The sequence below is a fragment of the Macaca thibetana genome, chromosome 19 (genome assembly GCF_024542745.1).
Source record: "Macaca thibetana thibetana isolate TM-01 chromosome 19, ASM2454274v1, whole genome shotgun sequence".
NCBI lineage: Eukaryota > Metazoa > Chordata > Mammalia > Primates > Cercopithecidae > Macaca > Macaca thibetana.
Window position 1 is genome coordinate 23,357,849 of NC_065596.1, and position 15,008 is coordinate 23,372,856.

General features: G+C 54.6%; 2 protein-coding genes across 3 annotated transcripts in view; both read right to left on the reverse strand.

The window, feature by feature from the left end:
* Positions 1–15,008, reverse strand: part of WDR18 (WD repeat domain 18) — an 86,152-nt gene that overhangs the window by 16,336 nt on the left and 54,808 nt on the right. The window lies entirely within an intron of this gene.
* ARID3A (AT-rich interaction domain 3A) overlaps positions 4,843–15,008 on the reverse strand; it is a 49,655-nt gene continuing 39,489 nt past the window's right edge. For both annotated transcript variants that reach the window (XM_050771137.1, XM_050771136.1), the window contains exons 7-9: positions 14,551–14,847; positions 12,319–12,417; positions 4,843–8,789 (exon numbers count right to left, since the gene is read on the reverse strand). In XM_050771137.1, coding sequence (XP_050627094.1) covers positions 8,608–8,789; positions 12,319–12,417; positions 14,551–14,847 — 578 coding nt within the window. In that variant the 3' untranslated portion in view covers positions 4,843–8,607. The remainder of the gene's footprint in view (positions 8,790–12,318; positions 12,418–14,550; positions 14,848–15,008) is intronic.

Consider the following 15,008-nt stretch of genomic DNA (forward strand, 5'->3'; position numbering starts at 1 on the left):
CCCTGGGGAGGGACGTGTCCCGGCCAGCCTCGGCCAGGATGGTGCGCGGGGGGGACGGGCAGCTGAGTCTGGGCCTGTCCACCTCCGGCCACGCTGACCCACCTCCAGTCACGTTCCCTGGGCATGGGCAATGGGAGGGTGGACAGTGGGGTGGGCGGCCCAGGAAACCCTTTCCTGGGAAAATGTTGCAATACCACTTTCTTTGGGTTTGTGGCCAAAGAAGGAGAGGCCTTTTACTTTTTAATTTTTAATTAATTAGTTAATGTTTTTAGAGACGGAGTCTCGCTCTGTTGCCCAGGCTGGAGTGCAGTGGCACAATCTCGGCTCACTGCAACTTCCGCCTCCCGGGTTTAAGCAATTGTCCTGCCTCAGCCTCCTGAGTAGCTGGGATTACAGGCATCACCACCACACCCGGCTAATTTTTGTATTTTTAGTAGAGGTGGGGTTTCACCATACCGGCCAGGCTGGTCTCGATCTCCTGACCTTGTGATCTGCCAGGCTTGGTCTCACAAAATGCTGGGATTACAGGCATGAGCCACTGCGCCCGGCCTAATTAATGTTTTTAGAGATGGAGTCTTGCTCTGTCGCCCAGGCTGGAGTGCAGTGGGTCGATCTCAGCTCACTGCAAGCTCCGCCTCCCAGGTTCTAGCAATTCTCCTGCCTCACCCTCCCAAGAAGCTGGGACTACCGGTGCCCGCCACCACACCTGGCTAATTTTTTGTATTTTGGTAGAGACGGGGTTTCACCATGTTGCCCAGACTGGTCTCGAACTCCTGAGCTCAGGCAATCCACCCACCTTGGCCTCCCAAAGTACTAGGATTACAGGCACGAGCCACTGCACCCGGCCTTTTATTATTATTTTTAAGAGACGGGGTCCTGGTTGGTCGTGTGAGGCCAAGGTGGGTGGATCATTTGAGGTCAGGAGTTCGAGACCAGCGTGGCCAACATGGTGAAAACCTGTTGCTACTAAAAGCACAAAAATTAGCCAGGCATGGTGGCGTGTGCTGGGTGCCTGTAATCCCAGTCACCTGGGAGGCTAAATTGGGAGAATCACTTGAACCCAGGAGGCAGAGGTTGCAGTGAGCCAAGACTGCGCCACTGCACTCCAACCTGGGTGGCACAGAGACCCTGACTCAAAAAAAAAAAAAAAAAAAAAAAAAAGGGAGAGGCTGGACACCGTAGCTCACGCCTGTAATCCCAGCACTTTGGGAGGCCGAGGCAGGCAAATCATGAGGTCAGGAAATTGAGACCACCCTGGCCAACATGGTGAAACCCCGTCTCTACTAAAAATACAAAAATTAGCCAGGTGTGGTGTCGTGTGCCTATACTCCCAGTTACTCGGGAGGCTGAGGCAGGAGAATGACATGAACCCAGGAGACGGAGGTTGGAGTGAGCTGAGATCGCACCACTGCGCTCCAACCTGGGAGATAGAGCAAGACTCCGACAAAAAAAAAAAAAAAAAACAGGGGCCGGGTGCAGTGGCTCACGCCTGTAATCCCAGCACTTTGGGAGGCCGAGGCGGGCAGATCACCTGAGGTCTGGAGTTTGAGATCAGCTGGCCAACATGGTGAAACCCCGTCTCTACTAAAAATACAAAAATTAGCCAGGTGTGGTGTCGTGTGCCTATACTCCCAGTTACTCGGGAGGCTGAGGCAGGAGAATGACATGAACCCAGGAGACGGAGGTTGGAGTGAGCTGAGATCGCACCACTGCGCTCCAACCTGGGAGATAGAGCAAGACTCCGACAAAAAAAAAAAAAAAAAAAAAAACAGGGGCCGGGTGCAGTGGCTCACGCCTGTAATCCCAGCACTTTGGGAGGCCGAGGCGGGCGGATCACGAGGTCAGGAAATCGAGACCATCCTGACTAACACGGTGAAACCCCGTCTCTACTAAAAATACAAAAAATTAGCCGGGCATGGTGGTGGGCGCCTGTAGTCCCAGCTACTCGGGAGGTCGAGGCAGGAGAATGGCGTAAACCCGGGAGGCGGAGCTTGCAGTGAGCCGAGATCGCGTCACTGCACTCCAGCCTGGGAGACGGCGAGACTCCGTCTCAAAAAAAGAGAGAGAGAAAGGGTCTTGCTGTTGCCCAGGCTGGAGTACAATGGCATGATCACTGTTCACAGCAGCCACAATGCCCAGGTTTTATTTTTTTTTAATTTCTTGTAGGAATGGGGTCTCCCTATGTTGCCCAGGCTGGTCTCAAACTCCTGGGCTCCGTCCATCCTCCCGCTCCAGCCTCTGAGTGCTGGGATTACGGGTGTGAACCTCCAGCCCCAGCTGAGTCCCTTACTATGTGCTGGGTTTGGGGGCTGCAGACTGGCTGTCCAGGGACCAAATCTGGCCCTTGGTCTTGTTTCCTAGGACCCGCATGGTGCTGCAAGGGAAAAGGTGAAAATGTGGCCGGCACTGGAAAAGTTCCCTCCCCCAGCCACCAGGACGCCCCTGAACCCAGGAGGCCTTAGCTCCAGGCGGCTTCACCAGTGGGCTGATTCCTGGGGTCGTCTAGGAGGTAAAGGAGGGCAAACCGCAGTGGGGATCTCGGGAACGGGGTGTCCCGCTAGACCCAAAGGCCTCCATCTGGGCTGCGCAGAGCGCGGAGGACGCAGAGGGCGGAGGACGCAGAGGGCGGAGGACGCAGAGCGCGGAGGACGCAGAGGGCGGAGGACGCAGAGGGCGGAGGACGCAGAGCGCGGAGGACGCAGAGCGCGGAGGACGCAGAGCGCGGAGGACGCAGAGGGCGAGGACGCAGAGCGCGGAGGACGCAGAGGGCGGAGGACGCAGAGGGCGGAGGACGCAGAGCGCGGAGGACGCAGAGGGCGAGGACGCAGAGGGCGGAGGACGCAGAGGGCGGAGGACGCAGAGCGCGGAGGACGCAGAGGGCGAGGACGCAGAGGGCGGAGGACGCAGAGCTCGGAGGACGCAGAGGGCGGAGGACGCAGAGGGCGAGGACGCAGAGGGCGGAGGACGCAGAGCGCGGAGGACGCAGAGGGCAGAGGAGGCAGAGCGCGGAGGACGGGGGAGTCCTGTGCCTCCCGCCCAAGGAGCCACACCCTCCTGTTACGCGCAGGGGGGGGACTGTGTGTCGGCTGCAGAGGATGGAAAGGAGTTTGTCAGAGCAAACGGGGAGGGGGCTGTTCCTGGCGGTGGAACAGCTGTGTGAAGGCCCTGAGGCCGGACGGGGCCACCTGCCCTGGGAGCTCCGGTCAGATAACGCCAGGGGCACCCGCATGCAGAGCCCTGTGGGGGGAAGAGGCCTCCAGGAGGTGAGGGGTCAGGCTCACAGGCAGGTGGCTGGGGGTGCGCACACTGGCCCTGCCACACCTGTCATCCCAAATCCCTAAAACGGGATTGGTGTTGGGTTCTCAGTGAGGCACAGAGGTGCCCAGAGCGGCCTCCCGAGCTCCCCTCAGCCCTGTGGACCTTGGGGCCGGACCGTTCTTTGGGGTGGGGCTGTCCTGGGCACTCAGGATGCTGAGCAGCGTCCCTGGACTCCACCCACTCCATGTGAGGAGCTCCCCCAAGTTGTGACAACCACAGATGTCCCCAGACATGGGCCAGGGTCCCCTGGGGGTGAAACCGCCCTGGTTAAGATCTCCTGGGTCAGGGGATTCCACAGACCCCCTAGACTCTGCGTCCCATGAGCCTCTGCCCTGCTGGGGTCCCAGGAGGCTGCACACACTGAAATCCACGCCCTGAGTGGGGAGGCAGAGAGGAGGTCAGTCCCAGGAACTGGGGTCCCCTAGTTTACACCGTCTGCCTCATCGGGAGTTGATCCTGGTGTCTGCTGTGGGCAGGAAGAGAACTGTTTTTTCCCCCACCTTAAATAATTAAGGCAGAGTTTCCCAACCCCTATTCTGTGGACGCTGAGGTGCCAGGTTGTTCTCTGGGGTGGGGCCATCCTGGGCACTGCAGGCCGCTGAGCAGTGTCCCCGGCCTCCACCCCCTCCATACCCGGAGCACCCCCACAGCTGTGACCACCACAGGTGGCCCCAGACATGGGCCAGGGTCCCCCTGGGGGCACAGACCCTGGCTGAGGACCCCTGCTCTTTTTTTTTTTTTTTTTTTTTTTTTGGACAGTTTCCCTCTTGTCACCCAGGCTGGAGTGCAGTGGTGCGATCTTGGCTCACTGCAACCTCTGCCTCTCAGGGTCAGGCGATTCTCCTGCCTCAGCCTCCCGAGTAGCTGGGACTACAGGCGTGAGCCACGATGCCTGGCTAATGTTGTATTTTTAGTAGAGATGGGGTTTCTCCATGTTCGTCAGGCTGGTCTCAAACTCCCAACCTCGGGCAATTGGCCCGCCTCAGCCTCCCAAAGTGCTGAGATTATAGGCATGAGCCACCGCACCCGGCCTTTTTTATTTTCTTCTTCTTCTTTTTTAAGACAGAGTCTTGCTCTTGTTGCCTAGGCTGGAGTGCAATGGCACAATCTTGGCTCACTGCAACCTCCGCCTTCCGGGTTCAAGCAGTTCTCCTGCCGCAGCCTCCCGAGTAGCTGGGATTACAGGCGGGCACCATCATACCTGGCTAATTTTTGTATTTTTAGTGGAGACGGGGTTTCTCCATGTTGGTCAGGCTGGTCTCAAACTCCCGACCTCAGGGAATCAGCCCACCTTGGCCTCCCAAAGTGCTGGGATAACGGGCCTGAGCCACCTCCCCCGGCCAGACCCCTGCTTTTGTATCTGTCTTCTGCCGCCCGGCACCAGACCTAGAGCGATGCCGGGCAGAGGGGGGTAGAGCACCCCCTCCCACTCACCCCTGGCTGTGCTGGGCAGGGGTGGAGGGTGGAACTGGAGGCTGGGGAGACGCCAAAAGAAAACACCACCACACGACACAGTGTTTTCTGTTAAAAGTCAGAAGTGTTTTGTCTTGTTTTAATATCTCATCAGCTTTACAGGGTTACAATCGTCTTAAATATTTCTGAAGTTTAAATACAATCTGCATAATAATGTTATTATAAAATGTAAACTTTCAGTGTTCTTTTAAATTTCAAAATCACACTTTTTTTTTTTTGGTCTTTTTGTCTTTTTTTTTTTTTTTTTTTTCCTTTTAATACCTGAATGTTCTGCAAAAACTGAAATTGTTACAGGCCACCCTGCTGCGGCCAGGGCGACACAGGCTGGGCCCAGCCAGAGGTAGAGAGTAGTTTTATGGGTTTGTTTTTTTTTTTTTAAGTTTATTTATTTATTTATTTTTTCTCCTATTACCTGAGTTTCAGGCGTGGTCCCCACGCCATCTGACAAACCCCAGAGAAACTGAAATTTCACATATCATGAATGAATGAAAGGCTGAGTTTACGTTACGTTTGCCAAGAAAAAAAATACAAAAGCACAGTTAGGGAATAAAGGGACAAAGTGAGTTAAAAAATGATAAAAGGAAGGAAATTCGACTGTACAGATGCGTGACTCTTAACAATGACCTGGCTGCCCCCGGTGCCCCGTGCCCACCCTCCCGCCTGTCCCCCCAACATCTCAGAGCAGGGGGAGCCCCCCTTGGCCTTGAGTGCGGGGTGCCCACTCAGTACGCAGCTAGGCCCCAAGTGAACTTGAACCCGTCTAGGGTCCTTGTGGCTGAGGGGGCTGCCCGGCCCCCTCCCGGTCTGCATAAGGGGGTTGCTGAGCTGCACCCCAGAAAGCCACCCCGACTTTAAACCCCCACCGACAGGCGGTGGCGGGAGATGGGCACGGCTGGGGTTGAACAGGGCTACCTGAGGCAGGGAGGACCCTCTGGAGCCCACGGCTTCCTGCCCAGTATCCAGAACCGGGCCCCACAGACTCCCTGCAACGGCCTCCCATGTCCACGGCCAGCACGGCCACGGCCTTCAGTGCCTTCCTTCTCCTGGGCCGGGACCCAGCCTCGCGCCCGCTCCCCACCCGCCCCCCACTTGTCCCTACAATCATTGGAGTTAACAGCAGGCCCAAGTTCCCTGAGTTAGAATCCAGTTCCACCCACCGCCGGGAGGCCGGATTGCCCACACAGACACGACACACAGGATTCCCGACACACACACGCAGCCCGAGAGACGCGGCCCTGCGCAGCCCCTCCCCAGCCTCCGAGGCGGGCAGGTGCACGGGCCACCAGATGCAGCCGGCAGCCAGCCTCAGTGGCTGCTGCAGACCTTGGTGCACGGGAGGTGGGGGAGAGGCACCCCAGGGGCTCAGATTTTGGCATCAAAAGTCAGACCTGAGGTAGACAGAAATAGGCAGCAGGTGCTTCTCCCAGCGCGGGGCCCAGGCGTGGGACGGGGGTCCCGGGGAGGAGCCCTGGAGGCCGGGGGGCACAGAGTTCAGGTGGTCCTGCAAATGGGGCCCGATTGTGTCTGGAGGCGAAAAGACACCCCCTTCCCAGGATGATTGTGCTGCTACGGTGCCGGCCCCAGGAAGGGGCAGGGAGAACCTAGATACCCACCACCCCCTCCTGGAAAGGGGGTGTGTGTCCACGGCCCTGAGATCCGAGAAGGAAGTGCGGACCCCTCCCCAAAGACACGGGAAAGTGACAGCCCCCTCCCACAGCCCGATGGGAAACTGAACCCAGACTCAGGGGCTCAGAAGCCCCCCAGCCCCCTCCCCCGGGGGTCTCCAAGGCAATGGCGGAAGGGTGGTTAGGAGCGGGGGGAGTTGGGGAGTCCCCTTCGTCACTGACCCCCCATGCCGGTGGCCTAACAGGGCTCCCAGGGCCCAATTAGAGACCCAGGCTTACCCTGGGAATAGCTGAGTTAATCCCCACCCCAAGATGATAGCCCCGCCCATCACCACCCAACACCACGCGGGTCCAGCAAGGTCCCCAGACCCTGCTGCGGATTTCAGACCCAGCCTTTCTGCTCCAGCAGCTCCAGTCAAAATAACCCCTCAGCTGCGGTGACCCCACTTTCTTCTAGCCTGGGGGAGGGGCACTGACCCACAGGTTGGTGGGGGCAGCCTCCCTTCTCGGCTTCGATTTAGGTGCCCACAACTCGGGGAGCTTGCGGACCCGGCACAAAAGGCGTCGGGAGAAGAGGAAGGGACAGAGCGAGGAGAATGTTGGGATGTGGGGGGGTGTTCAGGACACCGGGGCCCCGAAATCCTCACCCTGAGCGAGGTCCAGCTTCACCCCCACTCCCCAGTATTGATAGTCCCCAAAAGCAGCCCTTTCGGGCAAGAGAAGAATCTGGATGAGACAGTGAGAGCCACATTCATCCCTGAGACAGGAGCCTGGGGACTGCCACAAGAACCACCCCTGCCCCCCAGGCCCTTTTTCCAGCACTTGCTACTTTTTAGATAAGATTTCCAGGCCGGGCAGGCGCGGCGGCTCACGCCTGTAATCCCAGCACTTTTGGGAGGCCGAGGCAGGCAGATCACCCCGAGGTCAGGAGTTTGAGACCAGCCTGACCAACACGGTGAAACCCCGTCTCTACTAAAAATACAAAAATTAACCGGGCGTGCTGGCGAGTGCCTGTAGTAGTCCCAGCTACTTGGGAGGCCGAGGCTGGAGAATTGCTTGAACCTGGGAGGTGCAGGTTGCAGTGAGCCGAGATCGTGCCATTGCACTCACTCCAGCCTGGGCGACAACAGCAAAATTCCGTCTCAAAAAAAAAAAAAAAAAAAAAAAAGATTTCCAGGCCCCTGACTCAAGAACCCAGCAGGCAAGCATGGCACAAGCAAAAGCAAAGTGGAATATCACAGTCAGCAGATCACTGTCACCGGGCCCCTGGCCCGAGACCCCAGCATGCACCCCCTGCCCCAGCCTGGCTCCCAGCACCTGAGTTCACTGGCTTCGCGGCTCTAGCCCCAGGGATCCGATGTGCTGGACTCACAGCTGCCCAACGCACCCCCAGAACCGGACAAAGGGACCCAAATTGGTCATGGGAAAAATAAAAAGGTGAAGTTTTTTTTTTTTTTGCTTTTTTTTTCTTGCTTTTTCAAGATCAGTTTCCCTGAAGGAACACAAATATATAGCTATATAGATATATAGATATCCTTTTCCTAAGGTTTGATCCCCCCAAGAATAAAATAGAATATTTACACAACAAAACCCCTGAAACCTCTTAAAAACCCTATGGAGAAAAAAAAAAACAAACATTTCCCAAAGCAACAAGAAAAAAAAAAAAAATTCAGTGATCTTAGTTCAGGGGTCTCACTGGACACGAGAAGCTGGGAGTGGTGAGTGTGTGGTGAATAGAAACTAAAAGAGAACTAAAGCAGGCAAAAATGAAAACACACAGTGCAGGGATGTTTGAGGTAAATGGGATCGGCCCACGTTGCAGTGGGGCCGAACCAGACACCAGAGCCTTCGGTCCATCAGGGCTGCCGGAATGCCCTGAGAAACGTCTGCCTCTTTCTGTTTTTCTGATGGATTTCCTTTGCTGTTCTCACAATTCATCTCTCTGAATGTCCAAAACCTGAGAAATTCAAGTGTTCCTTGGTTTTCCCCTGTTTTATTAAATTTTCTTTATATATATACGTATATATATATATATTTTTTTCTCTTCTTTTTGGCGTCAGCTGTGGCTCCTTTCTGGGTATCTTCCCTCCCCACCCGTATCTTCCGCCATCCTGGCCCCTGCGTGGCCCACCTGGACCCCCTGCCCAGGCTGGCGGGCTCCGGGGTGGGTGGCGGGTGGGGAGTGATGCGGTTAAGGCAACGAGTTATTTGAGGTAGATGTGGAGGGTCCAGACAGCCCTGCTGGCCCGGCCTGGCCACCGCTGGTTCCGGTGTTTCCTCCCCGGCCGCCTGCGTTGCTGCTGCCGCCGCCACCACCACCTTTGTTGGAAGCAGAGGGTGGCGTGGGGGCCGGCGGCTGAGCAAACAGAACTCCTAAGACAAGAACAGAAGACATATGCCATGCAGAGTTTAAGAAGACGCGAGGCGGGCCACAAGGGAGACCCAACGGGGTACTCCAGGACATAAACTTCTCTCACTCTGTCCCCCAGGCTGAAGTGCAGTGGTGCCATCAGAGCTCACTGCAGCCTCAACCTCATGGGCTCAAGTGATCCTCCCAGCTCAGCCTCCCAAGTAGCTGAGACCACAGGGGCGTGCTACCACATCTGGCTGATTTTTTATTTTGTTTTATTTATTTATTTTTTGAGACGGACTCTCACTGTGTCTCCCAGGCTGGAGTGCAGTGGCGCGATCTCGGCTCACTGCAAGCTCCACCTCCCGGGTTCATGCCATTCTCCTGCCTCAGCCTCCCGAGTAGCTGGGACTACAGGCGCCCGCCTCCGCGCCCGGCTAATTTTTTGTATTTTTAGTAGAGACGGGGTTTCACCGTGTTGGCCAGGATGGTCTCAATCTCCTGACCTCGTGATCCACCCTCCTCGGCCTCCCAAAGTGCTGGGATTACGGGCGTGAGCCACCACGCCCGGCCTTGTTGTTGTTTTTGAGATAGTGTCTCGCTCTGTCGCCCAGACTGCACTGCAGTGTTGTGATCTCGGCTCACTGCAGCCTCCACCTCCTGGGTTCAAGCAGTTTTCCTGTCTCACCCTCCTGAGTAGCCGGGACTGACAACAGGCGCCCGCCACCACACCGGCTAACTTTTGTATTTTTAGTACAGACGGAGTTTCACCATGTTGGCCAGGCTGGTCTCCAACTCCTGACCTCAGGTGATCCACCCACCTCGGCCTCCCACAGTGCTGGGATTACAGGCGTGAGCCACCGTGGCTGGCAATTTTTCATTTTTTGTAGAGATGGGCTCTCACTCAGTATGTTGCCCAGGCTGGTCTCAAGTTCCTGGCCTCAAGCAATTCTCCTACCTCTGACTCCCAAAGTGCTGGGATTCCCCACTGTGTCTGCTCACTTGTATATCACACACATGCATAATCCATACATACACATCAGCATGTACACAGCTCATGCAGGGAGAACCCTGATGCCCATGGTTTGTTGACATGGGGTTGCGGGACCCCTAGCACACAGATGGCCTTCTCCCCTGTAAGAATCAATATGAATGTACACGTTTTGCATCTAATTTCAGGAGGGCATGGACCCCTCAAACATCCATCTGTGGACCTGTGAGGACACTATTGACCTCAGCTCAGCCTCTGCTCTGACCACAGTCAGGGCTCCTGCAACCAGGCTGCTCTGTGTCAGCAGTGCCACCTGGTGGCCGCTATGAGCCATGGGCCTGACTCCACTTTAAGAAAAACTCTTCATTTACTTATGTTCTTTTGTCGAAATGGGGTCTCCTGTGTTGCCCAGGCTGGCCTCAAGCAAAACTCTGTCCTCAGCCTCCCAGTGTTGGGATTACAGGCCTGAGCCACTGCCCCTGGTCTGACTCCACTTTTTAAATTCTTCTTTTTTTCTTTCTCTGAGACAAAGTCCTGCTCCGTCGTGCAGGCTGGAGTGCACTGGCGTGATCTCGGCTCACTACAAACTTCGCCTCATGGGTTCAAGCAATTCTCCTGCCTCAGTCTCCCAAGCAGCTGGGATTATAGGCGCACACCAGCACACCTGGATACTTTTTGTATTTTTAGGGGAGATGGGGTTTCACCATGTTGGCCAGGCTAGTCTTGAACTCCTGACCTCGTGATCCACCCACCTCGGCCTCCCAAAGTTCTGGGATTACAGGCATGAGCTACTGTGCCCAGCAACTTTTAAATTCATTTTATTTAAAAAAAAAAAAAAAAAAAAAAATATATATATATATATATATATATATATACACACACATACACAGTCCGGGCATGGTGATTCACGCCTGTAAATCCAGCACTTTGGGAGGCCGAGGCGGGCAGATCATCTGAGGTCAAGAGTCTGAGACCAGCCTGGCCAACATGGTGAAACCTCATCTCGGTGAAACCTCATCATTATTAAAAATACAAAAAAAAAAAAAATTAGCTGGGCATGGTGGCACACGCCTGTAGTCCTAGCTACTCAAGGAGGCTGAGGCAGAATAATCGCTTGAACCCAGGAGGCACAGGTTGCAGTGAGTCAAGATCGCACCACGGCACTCCAGCCTGGGTGACAGACGGAAGACTCCATCTCAAAAAAAAAAAAAAAAAAAAAAGAGAGAGAGAGACAAGATCTCTCTTCCACCCATGCTGGAGCACAATGGCGTGATCTCAGCTCACTGCAACCTCCACTTCCTGGGCTCAAGTGATCCTCCCCCTCAGCCTCCAGAGTAGCTGGGATTATGGCTGCGTGCCACCACGCCCGGCTAATTTTTGTATTTTTAGGAGAGATGGGGTCTCACTATGTTGCCCAGGCTGGTCTCAAACTCTTGGGCTCAAGTGATCCTCCTGTGTTAGCCTCCGAAAGTGCTGGGACTATAGATAGCCGTGAGCCACTGCACCCAGCCTAGATTAAATTTTTTTGTTACTTCATTTACCCTGATGTGATTATTAGGCATTGGATGCCAGTATCAAGACATCTTGGCCGGGCGCGGTGGCTCAAGCCTGTAATCCCAGCACTTTGGGAGGCCGAGACGGGCGGATCACGAGGTCAGGAGATCGAGACCATCCTGGCTAATGTGGTGAAACCCCGTATCTACTAAAAAAAATACAAAAAACTAGCCAGGCGAGGTGGCGGGCGCCTGTAGTCCCAGCTACTCAGGAGGCTGAGGCAGGAGAATGGCATGAATCCGAACGGCGGAGCTTGCAGTGAGCTGAGATCTGGCCACTGCACTCCAGCCTGGGCGACAGAGCGAGACTCTGTCTCAAAAAAAAAAAAAAAGACATCTCATAAAACCCATGAATATATATACCTGCTATGTACTCACAAAAATTAAAAATTAAAAAAAATAATAAATTCATTAAATTTTTTTTCAAGAGACAGGGTCTCGGTCTGTGGCCCAGGCTGGAGTGCAGTGGCATCATCACAGCTCACTGCAGCCTCAACGTCTCTAACCCCTGGGCTTACATATTCTTTGCTCCTCAGCCTCCGAAAATGCTGGGATTGGCCGGGTGTGGTGGCTCGCGCCTGTAATCCCAGCACTTTGGGAGGCCAAGGCAGGAAGACTGCGTGAGCCCAGGAGTTCAAGACCAGTCTGAGCAACAAAGCGATTTAAAATGTAAAGAGCAACAACAAATTTAAAAATTAACCAGGTTTGCTGGTGCATGTCTGTGCAAGACTTCGTCTCATAAAAATAAATAAATAAACTAGGAATGTGATCCATCCGGCATCACACTGAATATGTATCTGTGGATGACCCCCTCTGGGCTGAGCACGGCGCCAGGTGAACGACGGTATCCTCTCCATCAGCCTTGACTGTTTATCCCGCAAAGCCCCTGGTTGTGCCCTGCTTGCCCGCACAGCTGGTTCGAGCAGGTGGGACCAGGAGCAACCCAGGGCCCTGAGTTCACGGTGGGAGAGGAAAGGTCCAGGCAGCGCGTGGCCTCAGGGGTCCTACCTGTGTACATGATGCCATTGATCTCCACGGACATGCTGATGCTGTTGCTGCCGTTGGTGCCTGTCAGGTTCACAGCGGAGTCCTGGCGGCTCTCGGAGGCTGTGGGAAGAAGAACAAATGCATTTTTTTTTTTCTTTTTTTTTCAGACGGAGTCTTGCTCTGTCGTCCAGGCTGGAGTGCAGTGGCATGATCTCGGCTCACTGCAACCTCTACCTCCAGGGTTCAAGTGATTCTCCTGCCTCAGTCTCCCGAGTAGCTGGGACTACAGGCACCCACCACCACACCCGACTAATTTTTTTTAGTATTTTTAGTAGAGATGGGGTTTCACTATGTTAGCCAGCATGGTCTCGATCTCCTGACCTCATGATCCATGCACCTCGGCCTCCCAAAGTGCAGGGATTACAGGCGTGAGCCACCATGCTCGGCCAAAACTGCCATTTCTGATCATAAAGACACCTGTGGCATGTTCTGTTTTCTGTCTGTCTTGACAACTAGATTTTAGCTTCACAAGGTGTAGACAGTGTCTCTCACACTCATGCTATCACCAGTGCACACAGTAGGTGCTCAGTATTTATTTGTTCAATAAGTGTATTTGTCCATACTCTGCTTTGTTTTTTTTTTTTTTTTTTTTTTTGTTGTTGTTGTTGTTGTTTTGAGATGGAGTCTCACTCTGTTGCCCAGGTTGGAGTATAGTGGCCGGATCTCAGCTCACCGCAAGCTCCACCTCCCAGGTTTACGCCATTCTCCTGCCTCAGCCTCCTGAGTAGCTGGGACTACAGGCACCCACCACCTCACATGGCTAGTTTTTTGTATTTTTTAGTAGAGACGGGGTTTCACCGTGTTAGCCAGGATGGTCTCGATCTCCTGACCTCATGATCCACCCGTCTCGGCCTCCCAAAGTGCTGGGATTACAGGCTTGAGCCACCGTGCCTGGCCTGCTTTGTTTTTTTAACCTTGTTTTTGAGACCAGGTCTTGCTCTGTCACCCAGGCTGGAGTGCAGTGGTGCAATCATGGCTCACTGCAGCCTCGACCTCCTGGGCTCAAGTGATCCTCCCACCTCAGCCTCCCAAGTAGCTGGGGCTACAGGAGTGTGCTACCACGCCCAGCTAATTTTTGTAGAGATGGTGTCTCACTGGGTTACTCAGGCTGATCTCAAATTTCTGGGCTCAAGCAGTCCTCCCATTTCAGCCTCCCAAAATGCTGTGATTATAGGCGTGAGCCACTGTGTCCAACCAGTTTTTTTTTTTTTTTTTTTGAGACGGAGTTTTGCTCTTGTTTGCAGTGGCATTATCTCGGCTCACTGCAACCTCCACCTCACGGTTCAAGTGATGCTCCTGCCTCAGCCTCCCAAGTAGCTGGGACTACAGGGGTGCGCTGCCATACCTGGCTAATTTTTTTTTTTTTTTTTTTTTTTTTTTTTTTTTTTTTTTGAGACGGAGTCTCGCTCTGTCGCCCAAGCTGGAGTGCAGTGGCCGGATCTCAGCTCACTGCAAGCTCCGCCGCCCAAGTTTACGCCATTCTCCTGCCTCAGCCTCCCGAGTAGCTGGGACTACAGGCGCCTGCCACCTCGCCCGGCTAGTTTTTTGTATTTTTTTAGTAGAGACGGGGTTTCACCGTGTTAGCCAGGATGGTCTTGATCTCCTGACCTCGTGATCCGCCCGTCTCGGCCTCCCAAAGTGCTGGGATTACAGGCTTGAGCCACCGCGCCCGGCCACCTGGCTAATTTTTTGTATTTTTAATAGAGACGGGGTTTCTCCATGTTGCCCAGGCTGCTGTTGAACTCCTGACCTCAGGTAATCCACCCGCCTCGGCCTCCCAAAGTGTTAAAATTACAGGAGTGAGCCACCGTGCCCAGTCCCCTCCAGGCTGGAATACAATGGTATGATATCTCGGCTCACTGCAACCTCCGCCGCCTGGGTTCAAGTGATTCTCCTGCCTGAGCCTCCTGAGTAGCTCAGATTACAGGCACCCACCACCACTCAGCTAACTTTTGTATTTTTAGTAGATACGGGGTTTCACCATGTTGGCCAGGCTGGTCTCAAACTCTTGACCTCAAGTGATCCACCCACCTTGGCCTCCCAAAGTGCTGGGACTACAGGTGCGAGCCACTGCACCCGGCCTCTTTTTTTTTTCTTACTGATTTGTTGGCACTCTTTACATATGTAGGCTCCCAGGCCCTCACTGTGTGACACAACCAGGAAGCATAGCGGGTCTGGACACCAGGGCAGTACCTTGGCTGTTGATCCGAATGCTCATGGGCAGCTGGGCCGCCATGGCCAGGAAGTTCTGCTGGAGTGCCCGCTGCATCAGCCGTTGTTGCTCATCAGCCACCAGGGCCATCTTCTTCTCAGGAGGCTCCGCAGACTCCAGCTTCTCCCGCAGCTGTTCCAGGGCGGCTGCCTGTGCGGCCACAGCTGCTTGGGCGGCTGCTGCTTGCACAGCTGCTGCCTGGGCTGCCACCACAGGGTGGCCTGCCAGGGAGACAGGCAGGCGGCCAGGGACCGTGATGGGGATGGTTGAGTCCTCCTCTAGGTAGGAAAGAAGGGGAATTTGTGGCCAGGAGGGGCTGGGCACTGCCTTACTCCAGGCAGGAACATGCACCTTCTTTTTTTTTTTTTCTTTGAGACAGATTCTTGCTCTGTTGCTTAGGCTGGAGAGCAGTGGAGTGATTTCAGCTCACTGCAACCTC